Source organism: Spinacia oleracea, chromosome 2, assembly GCF_020520425.1.
Source record: "Spinacia oleracea cultivar Varoflay chromosome 2, BTI_SOV_V1, whole genome shotgun sequence".
Taxonomy (NCBI): Eukaryota; Viridiplantae; Streptophyta; class Magnoliopsida; order Caryophyllales; family Amaranthaceae; genus Spinacia; species Spinacia oleracea.
This window is the reverse complement of record NC_079488.1, coordinates 71296155-71319272: the sequence shown is the minus strand read 5'-3', so window position 1 is coordinate 71319272 and position 23118 is coordinate 71296155. Positions and strand designations below refer to the sequence as shown.

General features: G+C 36.4%; 2 protein-coding genes and 1 pseudogene across 5 annotated transcripts; all 3 read left to right on the top strand.

Annotated features, from left to right (window-relative positions):
- The first annotated feature begins 9673 nt into the window (after positions 1-9673).
- LOC110796259 (probable glycosyltransferase At3g07620) lies at positions 9674-12959 on the top strand (annotated as a pseudogene).
- A 2044-nt stretch (positions 12960-15003) lies between these two features.
- Positions 15004-19404, top strand: LOC110796260 (probable glycosyltransferase At5g03795). Of its 4 annotated transcripts, none has more exons than XR_008927945.1 (5): positions 15004-15654; positions 15745-15875; positions 15980-16328; positions 16519-17289; positions 18898-19404. XR_008927945.1 is itself a non-coding variant. In XM_022001306.2 (4 exons), the coding sequence occupies exons 1-4, from the start codon at positions 15004-15006 to the stop codon at positions 17182-17184; spliced, it is 1797 nt and encodes a 598-aa protein (XP_021856998.2). In that variant the 3' UTR covers positions 17185-17468. The 4 variants fall into 4 exon arrangements, 1 of the variants encoding a protein (XP_021856998.2); XR_008927946.1 differs by lacking the exon at positions 18898-19404 and adding an exon at positions 17706-17973; XR_008927947.1 differs by lacking the exon at positions 18898-19404 and adding an exon at positions 17522-17699.
- On the top strand, positions 18961-21800 carry LOC110796267 (uncharacterized). Its single transcript, XM_056836037.1, has 4 exons — positions 18961-19063; positions 19137-19594; positions 19745-20247; positions 20336-21800. Exons 1-4 carry the CDS (start codon positions 18961-18963, stop codon positions 21798-21800), a joined length of 2529 nt encoding a protein of 842 aa, XP_056692015.1.
- The last annotated feature ends 1318 nt before the right edge of the window (positions 21801-23118 follow it).

Below are 23118 nucleotides of genomic sequence, written 5' to 3'. Positions count from 1 at the left end.
GAAGATACACAATACACAAAAACATGCACAAACTTTGCTTAAAAAGGTCCCGTGGGAGAAAAAGGACAAAGATGAACATACTTCATCTGGCATCACTCTAAGCTCCTTCTTAATGACATCACACACTTGATCATATGACGAAACCAGACATCTATTCAATATAGACTCCCTCGTCATTTTTACATACTCTTCGGGCACCAGATATTCCTGACTCGAAGATGAAAGAAAAACCATCAGAACTGTAGAAAAAAAGAAAGAAATCATACATGCCCTATAACAAGTCTATTAGATATACTCATGCCAAGCCTACAAGTCTATCACAAGTAGAAATTTCGGTTTGATTTCTGTCATCAACGCTAGAGAGTATAAGGCATACCAATTGACTAATATGTTGACTAAGCTTAATATATATTCCTCCGTTTCTGAAGCATAGATCTTGAAGCTTATGAGCACTACTAAGATGAACTTCATGTTTCATTTTTGAATACTCAGTTCTCCCTTCTGATAATCCCCACAGAGAATATTCATAATCTGATTCATGCAGAAAGAAATCAGGCAAATCAGGGAAAGAGTCAGTGTAGTCTAAACTGACTGAATTTTGTACTTTTATGCTAATATATGACCTTAGGCATCTGTTTGCCATTCTTAAATCTGATTAAGCTGAATGGTTAACACTACCAATATAACTACTGACTTTCAGTTCGTCATTCTTAAATCTGATTAAGCTGAAGGGTTAACACGTACCTTATTTCAGGGAAAACCAAATGAACATGCCAAATAAAAAATCATGACTCTTGGTATTAAAATAAAAGTTGGGTAAAGGAAATTCAGATATTGCTTACATGAGGAGTCTGAGGACATAGGGAGGAATCGGGGATTTGGAGGGGTATATGGGTCATTGCAACAAATTATTAAGTCCTTTGTTACATTAAAAGTAAAAATTGGCAATTTGAGTAATGAATGCAGCTACAAATTGAAAGAAAGAAAGAAAGAAAGAATACATACATTTGACGGTGAAAACATTAATTCATGCACAGGCCCTTCATGACCACTTAGAACATCAAGCAAACGTCTTGTTTTCATTGACCAAACAAAAATCTGACAGAAAAAAGAGCATATTGTATAAGATATGTTCTACAACACAATACCAATATGAGGATTGAGGGGTGAAACCTTTTAAATAAATATGTACCTCAAATGAGTCTAAAGTACCAACACATATCACTTCACCACTCTGATCAGCAGTTAAAGAAACAAACTGCCTAGGAGAAGGTGTAGTAAATGTCCTAAAGTTCTGATACCGGAAAAGATCCCATGCACGAACTGTTCCACCCAAAGACGCACTTAACAGGCTATGATGGTTAGCCATAAAATGGAGGGTTGTGACTGCATTAGTATGTTCGGGAAATGTCACAAAACAAAATCCTGATGAGACATTCCAAACCTGCAAAACGGAGGTAAACTTAAGCATCTAGTCACGGAAGCCTGCGAAAATAGCAAAGCCTGCTATTATATAGCACAAATGCAATATACAGTGCAAGATGAATACATCTATATTCAACCGCAAATACACAAAGTAACCTTTCAAATAATCATGTCAATTTACTCAATGACAGTTCAAAGGTTGGAGCTCAAAATATCTGACAAACATAACAGATCAACGAAATACAAAAGGAGGGAATAAGCAACAAATAGACACTGGCTATGCAAGAAAAGAAAATAGACTGCAATAAATTCAACATCAGCTCACCTTGATTTAGTTATCATCAGCTCCAGTAGCCAGGAGCTGAGAATCAGGTGAATAAGCAAGACAATTCACGTCCAAATAATGGCCCTGTTGCTTCAAAATATAACTCTCTGACTTCCATTCCCACACAAGCAGCGGGCCAAACCTTGCACATCCAAAGGTCAACCAGTTACCCAAGTCATTAAAAACAACAGTAGTGATCTTCTCCCGCAAAATCGATAACAAGTGTATGCAAACAAAATCAGGCATTAGTACAACCCAAAAGCCCCACTTGAATACCCCACAACTACAAGATCAATCCCCTGGTGATAATCGCAGGCAGTCACTTTAGCCGGTGCTTGCATAAAGTAATCCTTCTTCAGTAACTCCCACTTCATCTTATGCAACAAAAGCTCACTTCCTTCATCCTCAAAATCCTTTTCTTTCCCATCAAACTCCTTCCTCTTCTTCACACTATCCACGACATTAACATCATCGCCACCAACACCACCCTCCTCGTCCATCTTATCAGGCGTCTCTCTAACTGCAAATTTCAATTTAATAAGACTTAAATCATATTAACAATGTGATTGGACTAAATTCACTAGATTTTTCGACAATAATCCTACTAAATTAAATGTAATAATTATTATACCCTCGTCTTTGATTCGACCTAAAACTTCAATTATGAAAGTCTTTTCCACACAAGTATCAACATGGATTCGACATTACAATTTCATAAATAAGAAAATTATTAGTTGACGGATAAAGATATACAACAAAATTAAGATTACCAACCTCGAAATTCGGAGTGTGGAGAGTCGACGTTCACCAGAAGTTGCAAAGAAGCAGCGGTACAGTAGTGCGGCGGTGATCCGTGGTGGTGCGTGATTATGGTTTAGGTTTTGCGGGAGATTGAATTTGGGGGGTTTTGTCAGAAAAGTTTAGGTTTTGCTCGATTATGGTTTAGGTTATGCAGGAGATAGAATTAAAAGTTAGAATGCGTAGGTTTTGGTTTTTCCTAGAGGTTTTGATTTTGCGGGAGGTTTGATTAATTTAGCCTGCCGCCATTGCTTTGGTAGAATTAGTGTTTTTTTTATAAAATAAATAAATTAGAATATAGTACGCAGTTATCAACGACTTAAAACACCGCTTTATATGTTATTGATAGATTCGATTCATATACATGTATATATTAAATATAATTATTATTTTATCATGGTACAAAATATGAAACGGTTAGGTGACGCAATCGTTCTCTATTCTTTCTCCAATAGAACTGTTATTAGAGAAAACCGTACTCTATTCTCCTATGAAACGCTTAACACATGTAACCGTACTCTATTTAGCGTTACTTATTCCAACTTTTGTAGTAGTGGTTGGTGCCGGTTGCAAAGGACTAGCTGTTATGCTAGGGTTAGTAGTATAGTTGTTTGTTATTTCCCTTCGGTTTCGTTGGTAGTTTGTAGCTGTTTTTTTTATTTAATTTTTTATTTAATTTTCTTTGCTTTGTTATTTGCTTTTATTTAGGGGTCAGTCCCTCTTTTTTCACCAACAAAGTAAAAATAAAAATATTATCAATGTGTAAAAATTATTAAGTTGATATTATAAATCTATACGATGAGACGAAACAAGGTCCAACACGACTATAATTTTTTTTTTGAAGTATAAATCACAATTGATAGTCAAAACAGATTACATAAATAGTGTCAAAACTCAAATTGTTTCATCTAAAAAAATCAAGGAGAAAGTATAAAGTTGTTGATATATTCCCAAAATATAGTGCTAGCTGTACAAAGGCCCACATCAAATAACATGTAATTGTACTTAAGACCCACTTTTTTATGACATTTTCGCAATAAACTAGATTAACCCGTAAGAACTCAAACTTTTTGTACTGGAAAAGTTTGTGGGTAATGTTTAGAAGCAGAAGATTTAGGAAACGATGACGTAGGTAGCATAAAGCTTTAAGTGATGTTGTCTTGTTCTTCTTCTACTCCTTGATATGGAGTTAAGCTAATAAATGGGCCTAATCTTTTGAACTTTTCAACGCTTAGGACCTAAAATTGTTTTTTTCACCGTTTGGGACCTCATTCTCCCTTTCCGGTCAAATTTAACTAGAGTACATTAAAATGTTAGGTCCTTGGGTTAAAAAGTTAAAGTAAATCAAAAGTTTGAGGACTAACCTTTTCGTTTTTTCACCTTTCAGGACCTGAACGTTCTTTTTTCACATTTTGAGACCTCATTCATATTTTCATGTAATTCCAATTCAATTATTAAAGTTTCTAACCATTGACATATAATAAGCTCAAATTGAAATAATATGTAACTTAATTCATAAACTTAGCCCATATAAATTGATTTGGGTATCAAATAATCTAATGAATAAAGAAGCAAATAATTATTTACAAGTTGATCATAATTTATATATTCGGTTATGGTGTCCAATGACAATACAAGAATTAAGCAATTTATATAGTAGAGAACGATATTTATACAATTATACTCAAAGGTTTACGGGGTTTGGTGGAACTAAAAATACACTACGGAATTTTCCGCCCCGGGACCCAAGTTGTAAGGAAGATCCGCCATTGATGGTATATCCTCGCAATTATTTGTGGTTTGATTGAAGAATATTAATAATGTCCACACAAAAACATAAAAAAATAAAAATAATAATAGGTTAATTTTAAATGAATTCTGATTTTGATCACAAGTTAATACTTCATATCATACTGGTTCTTGAGTGTTTTATGAGAGTAGAGACAATTGGATTTTTGATGCCCATATTTGATGAGGTACTTAAATGATTTATGCTTAAAGGTGCGTTCTGTTCAACTTATTTGACCTGAACTTATCTGAACTTATCTGATCTTATCTGAACTTATCTGAACTTATTGGAACTTATTGAAACTTATTGGAACTTATTTGAACTTATCTGAACTTATTGGAACTTCTTGAAACTAATAATAAATAATAAATAATAAATAATAAATAATAAATAATAAATAATAAATAATAATAATAAATATAATAATAATAATAAATAATAAATAATAAATAATAATAATTAATAAATAATAAATAATAAATAATAAATAATAAATAATAAATAATAAATAATAAATAATAAATAATAAATAATAAATAATAAATAATAAATAATAAATAATAAATAATAAATAATAAATAATAAATAATAAATAATAAATAATAAATAATAAATAATAAATAATAAATAATAAATAATAAATAATAATAATAAATAATAAATAATAAATAATAAATAATAAATAATAAATAATAAATAATAAATAATAAATAATAAATAATAAATAATAAATAATAAATAATAATAATAAATAATAAATAATAAATAATAAATAATAAATAATAAATAATAAATAATAAATAATAAATAATAAATAATAAATAATAAATAATAAATAATAAATAATAAATAATAAATAATAAATAATAAATAATAAATAATAAATAATAAATAATAAATAATAAATAATAAATAATAAATAATAAATAATAAATAATAAATAATAAATAATAAATAATAAATAATAAATAATAAATAATAAATAATAAATAATAAATAATAAATAATAAATAATAAATAATAAATAATAAATAATAATAATAAATAATAAATAGTAAATAATACGTAGTAAATAATACGTAGTAAATAATAAATAATAAATCATAAATAATAAATAATAAATAATAAATAATAAATAATAATAAATAATAAATAATAAATAATAAATAATAAATAATAAATAATAAATAATAAATAATAAATAATAAATAATAAATAATAAATAATAAATAATAAATAATAAATAATAAATACTCCCTCCGTTCCTAAATGTTCTTCCCGTTTCTATTTCGGGCGTTCCTATATGTTCTTCCCATTTCTATTTTTGGACATTACTTTTTACCATAAATTTCCCCACCATCCCTTATTTAACTCATTCACATTTCCCTATTCACCCACCCAATCTCACTTTTATGATTTTTTATTACTTTATTAAAAATATATTCTCTCTCCTTCATTTCTTTATTAATTTCCTTTACTACTTTATTACTTTCTCTTACATTTAATCATTACTCTTACACCCAATCATTACAAGATTCCATTTTCTTAATTCCCACACCAATTCCCAAATGGGAAGAACATAAAGGAACAGAGTGAGTAATAAATAATAAATAATAAATAATAAATAATAAATAATAATATTATTATTAATATGGGAACTTATTGAAACTTATTGAAATTTATCTGAACTTATCTGAACTTATTGGAACTTATCTGAACTTATCTAAACTTATCTGAACTTATTGGAACTTATCTGAACTTATCTGAATTATTTGAACTTATTGGACCTGAAAATTATTTTTTTAAGGTGAATAGAACGCACCCTAACTCGATAAAAATTAATCAGCAATTTTCGAATTAAAATTTCTAACCTCAAATTTTCTACAAACATATTCAAATCAGTTGTTATTGGATTACGTAAATTAAGTTTCAACTATTAAAGGTCGTATAAATGAGTAAAGATTATCTATGATGTTTGGAGAAGAGTACTATGTATGAAGGGGTTTGAGAAAGATGAATTATTATTATTATTATTATTATTATTATTATTATTATTATTATTATTATTATTATTATTATTAATTATTATTATTATTATTATTATTATTATAAATTAAATGCTAACAAAGTCAAACATTTTACAAATAATTAGTGGATAGCCGAGATACAATATGGGCCCTCACTCCTCTGGGGGCTATAGCAAAACCTATCCTGGTGAAAATATGAGCAACAACACGAGCCCCAATGTCCTGTGTCCTAGAAAACTTCTGAATCCGCTTCAGCAACGCAACAACATCCTTATCCAGCTCCCCAAAAAAGAGAAAGAGAATGGTGAAAGCATATTCTCGGCCGCCTCAGGAAGAGTTTCAGCATATTGGGGAGGAATGGCACTGCGCATCAGCGTCATTATCTTCCTACGGTCATGAGAATTGAACCCGCCTGAAGAAGAGATCTGATCCAATTCAGCATCTATGTCTTTCTGAGGATCGGAAATTTCTATGGGAAAAACAACGGCCTTAGAATCTCTGGGGGAAACTATAGAACTTCTAGACGAGGAACGGCAGGTGGTTACGATGTTGGAGTAAAACTTACCCCCAGAATTCCTAGCTCTCTCCGCCGCCCTCAGAGGGATGTTGCGGCGGATGACTTCAGGAATCCCCGCAAGAGGATCAGCTGTCCCTCCAGTTTTCTCCAAGCTAGGAGAAGCAGATGCAGCCTTGGGGACGACAAACTCCTTAGAAGCCTTCGACGTCATTGACTTGAAGACGGGTTTCCCTGTGCCGCCAGCCCTGTGTTTGGAAGTAGGAGCCGCGTCCGTGCTCGCCTTCCTCGTCTTCTAAAAAAAAAAAATGATGATGAATAAAAACAAGTTGTAAACAACAAAGGAAATCACGTCTGAAGATTTAATCAATACCTTCTCCTCCTCAGCAGGAGGGGGAGCCATTTGCTCATGAATGGCTTGCTCGGCTGCCTGCTGACGCTTCCAAGCTCTGAAGGTACTGGCGTCGAGTACCTTCGCCAACCAAGACGGCCTGTCCACTTGGCCTTTGGAGGCATCATCCAGCTGACCCATGGCCTCGTCTGACAAAACGAAATAAAGACATTAGTGCGGTTTTGATTAAACAGAAGAATTTGAAGTATAGATACATCACCTCTCGGCATATACGGACACAGGCCTACAGCCGAGAGGAAAGTGGGATTTCTCAGTTGATTCAGATGAGGCAACCACCCCTCGGGTATGTAGGCCGTCTTGTCCTTGATGACGAGCGGCTTGACCAGGAACAGCGACGAGATCCGCTCCCAGAGCTCGGCGGAAATGGGAGGTAAAGATGCACCTTTCCCAACGAAGTTGGGCTTGGCATTCCAACGTCTCATCCTCTCACACATCTCCAGATTGGTGGTTTTGATAACCACCCACTTCTTCCTCCAGTGATGCCACTTAGACGCCTTCCCCATCACCGTCCGATAGGCCCCTTTGTATGTAAGAATCAGCCAGCCCGCGGCGGCTTTCGAAACTTGGGACATAGAGGCGATTCTTAGGAACGCCGGAAGAGAAGGGGTGATGCCGGCAAGCTCGCAGCGAGCAATATAGCCAAACACCCGCCCAGGAGTTCGGGGACATTTGGCACAGGCCAATATTGAAGCTGTCCAGCAACTCCACCACAAAGGGGTGAGGGGGGAATCTCATACCCAGCTTCAAAAACGAGCCGTAAACGGCGAACTCTCCTTTCACCAGTCCAAAGCTGGTGCAGTCCATGCCAGCCGGCATGTAGAATTTATACTCCGAACCTAGATTCAGAGACGCCCCATAGGCTTTCCCCTCTAGAGTGAGGAAATTCAGCCACGTCTGAAGTGGGAAGATGGCGCTGGGATGAAGGTGACCTTCCTCCCCACCTGGCGTACTAGTCGGCGCGGCATCAGTGCTTTCTGGGACGTCCTCTATAGGAGAAGAGGATTCTCCTTCAAACTGCTCCTCGTCTTCTATTCGCGCCATTAAATCCTGCAACAAGCCAAGACTTGCCTCAAAACAGGGACAAACTTGAAAACAGAAGACGTCAAAGGGACAAGATGACGCCTTCAGTTTGACGAGACCCATGCAAGACTAAGAAGAAAATTTGGAAGAATCAAAATCAACAAACACATTTTTCCAAAGAAAACCTTTACCTGATAAATCAAAAGGGAGTTTGTGAAAGAACTTGGATGAAGAACTACAAGAACACGACTTTGAAGATCGCGGCGGTGCTACGGTGGATGTCGGTGGATATAAGACGCCGGAAATCGCTTTCTCCTATTTGCTCTCAAGTGATCACTGGAAATGAGGGGGAAAATCACTCAAATTGGCCACTTATTTATAGAGGGGTAAGAAATGATTACCCCTGCCACGCGTCATCACCTTGTTGGACACTCCAAGAGCAGTGAAAACTAACGTCTGTTTTCACTCCTCATGAGGGGCAGATGATGTGGGCTTGAACAAATCTCCCACAAAGCCCAAAGAGGCAGCCCACGACTCATACTGATCAGATGGGCCCAGGCCTGGAAAGAAGGCCCAAAGTCCTGCTACTCCACCAGAGTAAAGACAGAGCCCCATTGGGCAAAGCCATTGTCTTTAAAAGCCGGTCCAAATATGGGAGGCCCATCATTGCAGGCCAAAGGCCACGTGTCCTAAATCCCCAAGGGGCACGTGTCCCATAGTTAGGGTTGAGGGTGCAGTCCCCAAGGAACCCTAGCACTATAAATAGCTCAGATCCCAAGGTAAAGGGTATTCAATTCTTGCCCAACAACAACAAACTTATCTTTGCTCTGCCTTCTCTCTACAAATTACTTATCTCTCTAACTTATACTTACTTAAGCATCGGAGGGAATATTCCTACGGGAATATTCTTGTTTTGCAGGTTGCCAGAAGTTCGTGCCAAGTCATACTTGATACCTCCGAGGAGCGCGTGCCACATCAGCACCGTAAAAGTTCCCACAACAATTATTGTTAAATATAATAATAACAATTATTACATAATAATAATTAATAAAAATAAAAATATTAATAACTATTATTATAATTATTAATTAGAGTGCTAATTATTTTATTTGCATTTTACTGTTTTTTTTTCCAGTAAATAACGTTTGTATGTAAAAAATGGGTATGAGGTCCCAAAGATAAAAAAAAATTTGGGTCCTAAACGGTGAAAAAATCAAAAGGTTAGATCCTAACCTTTATCTTAATTTATTATTTGAGGGATAGTATGGTTAATAGTGGGTTAAGCTATGGTTAACTGGCCAGAAAATGAATATGAGTCATAAAATATGAAAAAAAAGGTTGAATTCGTAAAGTGTGAAAAAAACCAAAAGATTGGCCACAACCTTTAGCTTAACTCCCTTGATATGTGTACCGACAATTCATTTGGCACTGTTTATGTTGGTTGCTGATACTCAACAGGTACACTTTCTCTCTCCTACTTCACTGTTTTTTTGCTACTAGAATATGATTGTTTTTCCACTTTTATGCCGTTTTTGTTGAGATGCTTATAGAAGTGTTCAATTCTGTTTCCCGGGTCATAATTTTTTCATTAATTAGCTTTTTATTGATTTTGGTGAAATTGTTTGTATATATTGTATGATTTTGTATGTACAACGATTTTAATCTATAGTTTGATGGTTGCATTTACCAGATAATCACAATGTGCTCTTTAACTTGATTTTGTAGGTATATAAATATCATAATATGGCTGGTTTGTTCTTGAAATTATGCAATCATGGAAGCAGATTGGTTGTTTCGATAACGGCTTTATTAGCAGCTATGATAGTTTTAGCTCAGTTATCGACATTGCCCTTTGGTAGATACATATCTACTTTGTCGTCTGGGGATGAGGCTTTGCCTCTAGTAGTGATTAGAAGTAGTCCACCTTCTTGGAATTCGGTTAGAAATGGTAATTTTGATATGGTGGAGGGAGTAGTAGTAGGTCAGAATGTGAGTAAATTGGCAGAGGAGCTCAAAGAGACTGAACTTACATTGGATCATGGAAGAAGTGAACATGATGTTGATTTTGGTAAGGAGTTGTTTCCAATGAGGAATTCTAGAAGTGTGGAGAATGGAGCAAAGCAATTGTATGTATTGAATGAGAACTCTATTAGGGACAATATTGAGAATGCTAGTAATATGGATGTTTCAACAAATCATTCGACTATATTTGATCAAATTACCTCGGAGAAAATGAAACCTTTGGGTACTACTAGATCAATTGTTTCAGCATCAACGAACAGCTCACAGACACATAAAAGCAAGCAGGTTGTGGAGTTGGAAGGTGGCAGTAGGAATGACTCATTTGTGATTGAAAGATATGTGAGAAAGATGAGAGGGGCTACGATAACTTTCTCTGAGATGAAATCCATGTTGCTTAATGGACCTTCCTTAACAACCTCAGTGGTATGGCAGCGCTAATTGTTTTTTTCTTCTTTTCTGCTTCCAATGTTTCTAATCGTGTATTTTGTGCATTAATATCATTTGTGTTTTGACTGATGCTAGAGGCGAAAATCATCCACAACATGTGACAGGCAGCTTCTTTCTGCAAGCCTGCAGATCAAGAATGCTCCTGTTTTAAGGAACTTATCTGACTTGCATGCTCCTCTTTACCGAAATGTTTCTGTGTTCAAAAGGTAAGCCTGTTTATGGCCATCTTAATAAATTTCGTGACTGTCAAAAGATGCTTGATTGCTAGGAAAATGATGACTTGGGTTTATTTGTCTATACATTCTTTCCAAATTAAAGACTTTGTGAAGAGAAAATAGCAGCAGAGATTGGTAGTTAGGCATTAATGTTACCTAGCTTGCTTCCCCTTGATATGATTTCACAGTAGCTGGGAAGTGGGAACATGAAATCTTGCAGATTCTGTTCTTAAGCTTAAAGAATTAATAAGAGCCAGATTTAAAGTGCATATGTAACTGTTCCTGCAGGAGCTATGACTTAATGGAACGTGTACTCAAAATCTATGTATACAAAGAAGGGGAGAAGCCTATATTCCACCACCCCAGTCTACGGGGATTATATGTAGCAGAAGGATGGTTTATGAAACTGATGGAGGGAAGTAAACGCTTCACTGTAAGGGACCCTAAAAAGGCGCATCTTTATTACTTGCCTTTCAGCTCTGAAACTCTACGCATGACCCTTTATGAGAAGAAGTCACATAGTATGAAGAACTTGGAGCAATATCTCATAGATTATGTGGATTTGATAAGAACGCGATACCGTTTTTGGAACAGGACTGGTGGAGCAGATCATTTTTTTGTTGCTTGTCATGACTGGGTATGTCTTCCAATTTACGTTCTATAATTTCATTTCATTCATATGAACTTCATTGCTTTGTGTATCTTTTGGAGGTCATGTTATTGGCATTATTTGGTCATACAACTCATACTACATGTCTATATCAGAAACCTTTGCATATGCAGCACTTTTGCTTCCATCATTATGTTCTTATGTATGGCACTTGAATACTGAGAATCTGAGACAGTATATTGAATATGGACCAAGAGCTCCTGTCAAAAAAAAGTTGTTTGACCAAGAGTATATCGAAGTCTTCAAAATAAGCAAGTTCTACCCTTTGATCTACATCTGTAGCCAGGCCGTGTACCTTAATCTGAGTGATATAAGTTATACTTCGAATCCTTGAAGAATAATTTGGGGTATGAAAGAAGGCAATATTTTATTGTCCCCAACTCAGGAAGGCTGAAGGTAACAACCGAGGGTCCTAGAGTACAAAATTACAAAAGTCTGCTAGTGTAAGTGCCAATGTACCATAGTACAAGTTGTCAAGTTGTAAAACATCCACAGCAGAATGTGAATAGCTGAGTAATTGTGTATAGGAATCCTGCAATTAATTTTCATCAGCTGTGTAGCATGCTGCCTTGAATTAAATAGCAAAAGCTTGCATTTTTCCCGCTGATAAAACCATGACATTTTCAGGCCCCACGAATAACAAGGCATCATATGAGCAGTTGCATTAGAGGACTCTGTAATGCCAATGTTGCAAGAGGCTTTCATGTAGGCAAGGATGTCAGTGTACCTGTAACTTATATTCGCAGTGGAAATGACCCCACAAGATATATAGGAGGAAAACCACCTTCAGAGAGAAATATATTAGCCTTCTTTGCTGGACAGTTGCATGGTTATGTTCGTCCATTATTGTTGCAATACTGGGGGATAAGGTACCAGATATGAAGATCTTCGGTCCAAGGCTACAGGATATCCAAGGCAAAGCAGCCTACAGGGAGTACATGAAGAGCAGCAAGTACTGCATCTGTGCCCGAGGTTACGGGGTCCACACCCCTAGGGTTGTCGAATCCATTTTCTATGAGTGTATTCCCGTGATTATCTCTGATAATTACGTGCCTCCTTTCTTCGAGATTCTAGATTGGGAGGCGTTTTCCGTGTTCGTTCAAGAGAAAGACATCCCCAATCTGAGGAATATTCTTCTTGCCATCCCGGAAGAGAAGTACCTTGATATGCAACAGAGGATCAGAATGGTGCAACGGCATTTTATATGGCATAAAATACCAAAAAAGTACGATTTGTTTCATATGATCCTTCACTCATTTTGGTACAACCGGGTTTCTCAGATAAGGCCTGCTTAAAAAATCTGGGTGTCAGTTGAAGCTGTTACTATATCTTGTCTGCATACTTCAGAAACTGTAAGTTTGTGATTTCTTTTCTAATTGTTATTTTGGTTACACTTTCTGTAGTGTGTTTTAAAGGCTAATCGCTCTTCCTTTCATTAATGCAATGAGTCTGGTCTTCATCTGTTTATTGAACAAGTTGGCTAGCCAAACTCCCTTAATCATGTGTAACACATAAACAAGATCGTTCCTCATCACCTAATCTTTTCAATATTGACTAGACTTTTCTGTGAATGGTCTCCGGATAAGAGAATGAGTTTAAACCGCCTTGGATGAATTGCTGATCCATCTTTGACTAGTTCAATTCTTGTCAATAAGCCTCTTAAAGCTCGATTCCAGGTAAGATGAGGTTGCAAGCTCTCCAATACAGCATTTGAAGTTTTCATACACATAATATTATTTTATTGAACTTCATCCTTCTATTTAATGATTGAGATTTAAAGGTTTTGATCATATTGCTGAGCCAACATTTACATAAACTTTAGCTGCTTTTCTTTGCCATTCCAACACCACATGCTTCTCAATGTGAGTTGTAGGCTCGTAGCAGCTGTGAAGAGGTGCCTAATTAGCTATGTCTGTAAATCTAAGATAGATAATGGTTGGCCTTTACTGCTCTTATTTGTCTTTATGGGTATGGACAGTAAAAAGTATATTGTCTGAGTCCTGTTAAGCAGGTTGTTAACACCTGAAGGGGTCCATGATAATTAAATCAACTAATTCTCATTTTCCTAGCACTACAATACCAAATCCCATGGTCGTGTTACTTCCATAACCAACTTTCCCATCATCTTCAGATAAAACATCTGACTTTTTGGCACTTTTCTGTCAGTGATTTGGGACAAGTTTTTGCCAATTCCACTTAAGTGAAAATCAAGAGGTATAATACAATGGAAGGGAAACACAATGCTGGAATGAATACTTCTCCCACTTCTGTTGAAAGAAAATGTGGAGGCTGGAGGTGGTTCTGGTACTTCTGGACTTCTTGTGTGTTGGTGTATGGGCTTGCAGATATAGAAAAGAGATGAAGGAGAAGATGAAAGATATTAATTTATTGGTTATGTTATTATAATGTTCAATTATCAAGATAGTGGGACAATTAAAGCTCCTTGAGATTCCCTTTTTAACTACTCCCTCCGTCCCGGAATACTTGACTTGTTTTCCTTATCGGGCCGTCCCTTAATACTTGACCTGTTTCTAAAAATGGAAATATTCTAACAATATTAAATCATTTCTCACCCCACCCCTATTAACCCACCTACCCCCTACTCCACACAAAAAATAATTAAAAATTCAACTCCTACTCTCCCCCAACCCCACCTCTTAACCCACCTCCCACTAACTACATTAAAATAATACCTCACTATCAACTACTACCTATTAAATTAAATAAGTCAATTCAAGTCCCTTAAACTCTGTGCCGGTCAAACCGGGTCGAGTATTCCGGGACGGAGGGAGTATAAATTAACCTTAATTAAAATAGTGTTTCACTGTCAGTCGGAAACGTGGTCACTCTTGTGGACTGCAGAGAGTCAACAGACTCACTAATTTATGCACTCCTATGTTGTTTGATATTGAAATTTAACTTTTTTATGCAATCTCATTTTGGGAATATCTTTTTGAGTTGAAGTTGCTGCAGTTTCGCCCTCTAAAGCTTGAAAATTACCCCCCCCTCCCCTTACAGTACTATACATATAGGCTTGTTTTGAACTCCGTTCTAAAAATCCGAGGTTAGTTTCATGTACTTCCTTTGCACCATTTCCTTCTATAGCATGAATTTACAAAGGCTTGTTTTGAACTCCGTTTGATAACTGCACAGCAATGAATGGATTTCTCGTTATTGAAGTTGTTGGAGTTGATTTTGTAAATTTAGCATCAATTCAGTTTTGTTCATCGACTGGTTAGCTAACTGTCTTTTGTCTTTCTCTACTTGCTGTTTCAGGATATTGCTCGGATGTAATGGGTATGTTGAGATTTTCTGATACATAGTATCTTAGGATAGAATATGGCTGCCCAATTAATGAAACTATGCAGCTCTGGGAGAGTATTAGTGCCTCTATTTGTGGTGGGTTTTTTAGCAGCCACGACAGTTTTGTATCGGTTTCAGGATTTTCCTTCTGGGAGATTCTATTCATCGGTGTCGTGGCCCAAAAGTCCACATTCTGGAAATCTGATGATGAATAGTAGTTTTGATTTGGAGAAGGGAGTTGACATTAGTGCTAGTAATTTGGAAGAGGAGGGCACACCTCATCACGAAAGACGTTCAGTAACAAGAAATGACAGTAGCATGGAGAACGAGGCAGAGCAATTTTATGTCTTCCATAGTAATACTACACAGAATAATGATCAGAAGCACCTCGCTAGCTTAAATCTGGAGTATAACAGCAGTGTAACCGTTTCTACAAATAATTTTACTGTAGTTAGATCAACTCCAATGGATAGAGTAGAGGTTTTGATTAACAGATCAAACACTTCTGCATCCAAAAGCAACTCACATACGAACAGATCAAAACGGGCCGTAGAGTTGCAGGGTAATCTGAAGAATGACTCATTCAACATTGAGAAGTATTTAAGAAGGATGAGAAGGGTCAACTTGATCACCTTGTTGCAGATGAAATCCATGTTGCTTAGCAGTCCGAAGTATTCTAAATCAGTGGTATAGTGTGCCTTATTTCTAATATTTAGTACTAAGTAGTTTCTTGGTATTTTTCACCTTAATGAGATGTTTATTTGTCGCTGATAACAGAGGCAGGAATGGTCAGCAGTACGTGATAATGAGCTTCTATATGCTAGCTCACAGATTAAGAACACCCCCGTTTTAAGAAGTGTTGCAGACTTGCATGCTCCTCTTTTCCGGAATGTCTCTGTATTTAAAAGGTAAGCCAGTTTGTTTGTATGTTTTCACTGATGATCATATGTAGATTGTGCATAAATATGCCAACATCCTATACCTGTATTTACCTAAAAGATTGTTTATGTAGGAGCTATGACTTGATGGAACAAATTCTTAAAATATATATATACAAAGACGGAAAGAAGCCCATATTTCACCAACCAGGGCTAACGGGAATATATGCAGGAGAAGGGTGGTTTATGGAGCTGATACAGAGAAGTAAACACTTCACTGTAGAAGACCCTAGGAAAGCTCATCTATATTATTTACCCTTCAGTTCTACGACGTTGCGCTGGACCATAAATGATGCCAAGTTACATAACCCCAAGAGCTTGGAGGATTATCTCAAAGAATATGTGGATTTGATCAGGAATAAATATAGCTATTGGAATGCTACTGGGGGAGCAGATCACTTTTTTGTTGCTTGTCATGACTGGGTATGCTCTAATCCTATCCCTTTGTCGTTGGTTATTAGTCGAGTATCTGGAATTCTTCAAATTTTGATGTTTTAGCCATTCTACTATACATCTGTGTTTGAAAAAATGACGAATGCAAGAAACGTTTCTTGTAATAAATGATGGGTTTTGGTAAATTTCATCGTTCTACTTACAAAAGTGTGATTCTCAGGCTTTGCGTATAACGACGAAGCATATGAGCAGCTGCATTAGAGCTTTGTGCAACGCCAATGTAGCAAGAGGATTTAGTATAGGCAACGATGTTAGTATACCGGTAACGTTTATTCATGATGAAGATGACCCTTCAAGAGATATTGGAGGAAAACCACCTTCAGAGAGAGATACATTAGCCTTCTTCGCTGGAAAAATACACGGTTATCTCCGACCATTATTGTTAAAGTATTGGGAGAACAAGGTATCTGATATGAAGATCTTTGGTCCAATGTCCCATAATTCTGAAGGAGAAACAACTTATGAAGAGTACATGAAGAGCAGCAAGTATTGCATTTGTGCAAGGGGATACCAAGTCCACTCCCCCAGGGTGGTGGAGTCCATTTTGTACGGGTGTATTCCGGTGATAATTGCTGACAATTACGTACCCCCTTTCTTCGAGATGCTAGATTGGGAGACATTTGCTGTTTTCGTGCAGGAAAAAGACATCCCAAACCTAAGGAGTATTCTACTTTCTATCTCAGAAGACAAGTACCTTGATATGCAACACAGGTTGACAATGGTGCAAAGGCATTTCATATGGCACAAAACTCCACAGAAGTATGACTTGTTTCACATGATCCTTCACTCCCTTTGGTCTAGCCGTGTTTCTCGGATAAGGCCCTAGCTTGTAGGGTAGTCTTGGTAGAACCCATACTTAATTTCGGCTCCCAGCTAGCGGTTCTACAAGCAACAAAAACTGGTGGTAGCAATTCAGACCACTTCGTCACCTGTAAGTCTGTCATCCTGAACTTTTTACCGGAATTACCCCTTTTACGAATTTAATAAAGTGGATTTGAATTTAGCCTATCTGCTATTACAATTTTGTAACCATACTTTCATTGCTGCGGTGAATAATTGAGGCCATGTTTGGTTGAAAGGAAAGTAGTATGAACTGCATTTTATTTTCAATAGGAATTAGGTTTCAAAATTCATTTTCCTTTCTTTGGTTCCTCGCTGAGCAGATGGAGGGGAAAGCCGGAGAGGTGGGAAATGGATAAAAATAATAATTTCCTGGAATATGTTTTTCCTCGCGGCTAATCAATAGACTGGGTGTTCCTGAAATCTGTTTATCAGGGAGGTACTCTGACCAAATTCTCTGCTAATCACGTTGTTAGCAAGAATGTGACAATGACTTGTTTCTAACAGAGAGGTATTATGTTGAAGTTGAATCATCTTTGCTGGAAAATGGACCCAAAAGAAACGGAAACAAATTCAGGGCTGCAGTTAGCAGATTGCTGCTGATGCTGTTCATATAGAAGGGGATTGTCTTCTATGAGTAATTGAGTATGGTATATCTCATCATACAACAAAGAATATTTTAACCACTACGCCATAATTTATTTTGTTGTTTTTTGTTCGTGCACAACTATATTAAGTCAATATAATGAGAAAAATGACCTGAATCATTTATTAATAGTCTCGATCACATGACTAATTAGTCAGTACTTTTACGAGTTAGTAATGCTTACATGTTAAAGTTTATTAAAGCATACTCAAAGCAAGATATATTGTAATGTAACAAATTAAATTAGACTCAAAACGAGTTATATAATAATCTAATTAATCCATTTTTCTACTATCCGGGGCATCGCCCGGGGCACTAACTAGTTTTACTATTAAAAAAAGTATAGCTATCAAACATTTAATCTCCCGTGCAATTTAATTACTCTATACCTAGCATTTAAAAAACAAAATCATAGATAATTAGATGACACGTGTCATCTCCTTTCATCCTTTAATTTGTTTTTTTTTTCAATTGTTCCTTATGTTGTTTGATATATTTTACAACTCTAATGCCTTTTCACTCCATCTTCCTCATTCAACATCAATTCACCGTTCAATTTATATATTCATTCAACCTTTTTTATTTCATCTCCCTCTTTACCACTAAATACTATTAAATCACCCTTTAAATTAATTTAATTTATATAAATATTCTTTTAATCTTCAATTTTCACCTCTATTTAAATCGCATATTCCCATTGAAAACAAAAGCCCTAAAAAAAACATAGAACTTTAAAAGAGTTAAATAACCACTAATTTTCTGTTAATTAAACAGGCTCAAGGGCTAGTTTATTAATAAAAGAGTCACACGAGAATTAGAATATAAAACTAGCAAATACTATCTCGTTCCTGAATGTTTTTTACGCTTTCCGTTTTATTTCGTTCTTGAAAGTTCTTTACACTGTATTTCTATTTTTAACATAAACATTTTAAATTTACACAAAGTCTTATTTACATGAGGTGTACGATAAATATTGTACACCGAAGTTAAAGTTAACGTAAAATGCTTAAAAGTTACCCTTATATATTATAATGTGTATATGCTTAATCCCAGAGCTGAGAGACTTTCTCCCCAAGTTTTCTCTCGGTGCATGTTAGCTTAACGTGCACCGTAGCCATGGCAAGGAAATCTGGCTCGAAATCTCAAAGCAGCAAGCATGGAAATAGCAAAGGAAAACCTCGAGGTCCATCATCAGATTCACAAGATTTGAAAACACGCAGTATTGAGGAGGTTATGGGGGTAGAGGCACTGGATTTTGGGCTCGAAAATTGAAATTTTCACGCCAAAATCAGGTTTGCAGCATCTTCAAACTCGATCAGAAGTGAGGCATTCTTTTAATGAGTTTATGGAGGTGATTCATGGCTCAGCAAATCAGATGAAACAAGGTACTGCTCGATCTAATATGGAAGTGGGTACGATTTCAATTCCTATATTGCAGCAATTTGATGAGGCTGCTGCTACTGATAATGCACCTAATTTTGATAATAATGTTGAAATACCTATGAAATTGTATCCAGAACAGATTGTTTCTGATAATGTTGATGTTAGTGAAATTCATAGTGATGAGAGTAACCCTGTTGAAATTGGTTTTGATGATATTCAAGAGGAGATTGAATTTTGGAGTTCTGCTGTGGTGTGTTACATTGTGGGGGCTAATCCTCCTATCAATGTCATGGAGGGATTCATTCGAAGGATTTGGAAACAGTTGAATGTTGATAAGGTTGTCATGGTGAGAAAGGGGGTTTTTCTGGTGAGATTTCTTACTATGGACTCGAGAGATAAGGTGTTGAGATGACACTATTTCTTTGATAGTAAGCCTCTTATTCTGAAACCTTAGAACTATGATATGAACATGGATACACCAGAACTCCAATCTGTGCCAATTTGGGTGTAATTGAAGCTAAACTTCAAGTATTGGGGGGAAAAGGCTTTGTTTAAGATTGTAGCACAGTTAGGCAAGCCACTAAGGAGGGATCAGGCCACAATCAGTAGAGATAAACTGCAATTTGCTAGAGTCATGGTGGATGTACCATTGTCTCAAGAGTTGCCTGATTTTATCTCCTTCAGAGATGAGAATGGCATTATGGTGAGAGTTGCCATATTTCATGAATGGAAGCCAACAATTTGCACTAAATGCAAGATGTTTGGTCACCTACAGACTGAATGCAGACAAGGTCAGAAGAAGATCTGGATTAGGAAAGCTCAACCATCTGTTCCAATTTCAGTTCAATCAACTGAGCAGGGTGAACATGTGGTTAGTCCTATTGTGGATCAAGAAGGTTTTCAAATATCTTTGAGACCAATTAGAGTGAGAGTTGGTCTAGAAACTCCAGTTAGAACTTCTAATACTTTTCAGGTATTGGAGGCTTCTTTAATTGATAAGGAGGAACTGGTAGGAGAACAGTATAAAGGGGATGAACAAAGGATAGTGGTGCCTGGAGGAGGGAACTCTTCCAACTCTAATGGATAGAGTGTTAGCTTGGAATGTCAGGGGCCTAAACTCAATACAGAAACAGAATGAGGTGAATCACTTTATTCAGAAGTATGCAGTGGGTTTGGTGGGGCTCCTGGAACATAAGGTGAAGCTCTCTAATCTAGGGAAGCTTTATCAGAAAGTTTTTATAAATTGGTGCTTTACTAGCAACTCTAGCTATCACTCTGGTGGTAGGATAGTTGTAGCCTGGAAGGCTGGTTGCTTCACAGTTAACATTGTTGCTGCATCCAGTCAGTTTGTTCATTGCCATGTTACTCCTGTAAGTGGTAGGAAACCCTTTTATTGCACTTTTGTTTATGCTTTTAATGATGCTGGTATGAGACAAGATCTATGGAGGGACTTGTTGTTGCTTAACACCCAAGAACCCTGGATTGTGTGTGGGGATTTCAACTGTGTTATGGCATTAGATGAGAGAATTGGAGCTCCTGTCAGACATAGAGATATTGTGGATGTGAGCAACTGTATGCATGCTTGTGGTATGGAGGACATTAAGTGTGTGGGTAATCTTTTCACCTGGAACAACAAGCAACAAGGTAACAACAGGGTTTTTTCAAAAATTGATAGATTTATGGCTAATCATGCTTGGCAAACTTGTTTTCCTGTTGCTGAAGTGTGTTTTATGCCAGAAGGTCTTTTTGATCACTCTCCTGGTCTTCTTTCTGTGTATCCCAGAGATGATGGAGGGAAGAAACCATTTAAGTATTTTACTATGTGGAAGTCTTCAACTGTGTTTTCTGATATTGTTCAGCAGGCTTGGAATACTCAGTTTATTGGCACTAAAATGTTCATTTTGATTAATAAACTGAAAAGAGTTAAACTGGCTCTTAAAGAGTTGAATAAAGTGGGTTTTACAGATATTCAAGCAGCAGATTTGAGAGCTTATCAGACTATGGTGAGTGCACAAACTGCAATGCATAATAATCCTTCTGATCAAAGTTTTGCAGATACAGAGTTGATTGCAATTCAGGATTATAAGGAGAAACATAATGCTTATTTGGCTTTCCTCAGTCAGAAAGCAAAATTGTCTTGGCTTAAAGATGGAGATGAGAATACTTCTCTTTTTCATCAGAGTATCAAGACTAGAAAGGTACAGAACCAAGTGTATAGCATTTATGATATGCAAGGAGAATGGAAAGATACAGCTGATGGGGTGTCCCAAGCTTTCTTGGATTATTATAAAGTGCTCCTAGGTAGTACTTCTGAGAATAGAACACCAGTAAACAAGGAGGTGGTGCAGCAGGGGCCAGTCTGTTTGGATCATCATAAAGCTATACTCAATGCTCCTTATACAGCAGATGAAGTTAAGAAGGCTCTTTTCTCTATTCCAGGTATTAAAGCTCCTGGTCCAGATGGTTTTGGTTCTTATTTTTACAAAGATGCTTGGCATATTGTTGGGGATGAAGCAAGGAAGAATCTTGAAGGAGGTGAACCACACTGTGATTACTCTTATTCCCAAGACTAAATGTCCAAAGGATGTGAGTGAGTTCAGGCCAATTTCTTGCTGCAACACCATTTATAAGTGCATAACAAAAGTATTGTGTGGGAGATTAAGACAAGTTCTTCCTGATCTCATCATGGAAAATCAAGGAGGTTTTGTTCATGGGAGATACATAGTTCATAATATTATGGTTGTGCAAGATATAGTCAGGCATTATGGGAGGAAAGGGGTTAAGCCTAGCTGCTTTATGAAGATTGATCTTCAAAAAGCCTATGATACTGTTGATTGGCATTTCTTACAGGAGATGCTGGTTCTTTTGGACTTCCCAAAGCAATTTGTTGATATGGTTATGCAATGTGTTACTACTCCCATGTTTTCTTTGATGTTGAATGGTTCTATGCATGGGTTCTTTAAATCCAAGAGAGGATTGAGGCAAGGAGACCATATCTCTCCTCTGTTATTTGTCATTTGCATGGAATATTTGTCTAGAATTCTGAATAGAGTAAGCTCTATGCACAGTTCCAGTTTCATCCAAGGTGTAAGGGGATTGGTCTTACTCACTTATGTTTTGCTGATGATTTGATTATCTGTAGCAAGGGAGATTATCAGTCTATTTACTTGTTGCTTCAAGCTTTCAAGTTGTTTTCTAATACTTCTGGCTTAAAGGTAAATCAGCAAAAATCCTCTATCTACTGTCATGGCATGCATGAATCTGATATTCAGAGGGTAGTAGATGTTTCTGGATTTTCTAGAAGTATGTTGCCATTCAAGTATTTGGGGGTCCCTATATGCTCTAAGAAGATCTCTGTGGCTCAGTGTGCTCATTTGGTGGATAAGATGATCACTAGGATAAAAATTTGGAGTTCTAGGAATTTATCCTATACAGCAAGAATGCAGTTGGTTTTACTAAGTTTGCACATGTATTGGGCACAAATTTATGTGCTTCCAAAAGGTGTTCTTCAAGATATAGTGAAGATCTGCAGAGCCTTCCTATGGAGTGGCTATGCTTTCAGTCATAAACCAAGCAACATAGCTTGGGATAAAGTTTGTAGTGACAAGCACACTGGGGGGGTTGGGGTTTAGAGATGTTCAGAAGTGGAATATTGCCTTTATGGGGAAATATGTTTGGGCTTTAGTTAAGAAGCAGGATAATGTGTGGATTAGGTGGATTAATTCAGTCTACTTAAAGGATGGGGATTGGTGGGAGTATCAGCCTGGTTCTACTGCTAGCTGGTACTGGAAACCAGTGTGCAATACAAAGGAGCAACTAAAACAGTTTTTTACTTGTGCAGATTTTGAGTCTCATTATTCAGTGAAACAAGTGTATGAGAAACTCCTAGGG

Coding starts and splice junctions, on each gene's coding strand:
- LOC110796260 (XM_022001306.2), top strand. CDS start 15,004: ATGGCTGCCCAATTAATGAAACTATGCAGCTCTGGGAGAGTATTAGTG. Junction 15,655..15,744: donor CGAAGTATTCTAAATCAGTG/GTATAGTGTGCC, acceptor CGCTGATAACAG/AGGCAGGAATGGTCAGCAGT. Junction 16,329..16,518: donor TTGTTGCTTGTCATGACTGG/GTATGCTCTAAT, acceptor TGTGATTCTCAG/GCTTTGCGTATAACGACGAA.
- LOC110796267 (XM_056836037.1), top strand. CDS start 18,961: ATGGCAAGGAAATCTGGCTCGAAATCTCAAAGCAGCAAGCATGGAAAT. Junction 19,595..19,744: donor TGAGAAAGGGGGTTTTTCTG/GTGAGATTTCTT, acceptor GTGTAATTGAAG/CTAAACTTCAAGTATTGGGG. Junction 20,248..20,335: donor GAGGAACTGGTAGGAGAACA/GTATAAAGGGGA, acceptor TTGGAATGTCAG/GGGCCTAAACTCAATACAGA.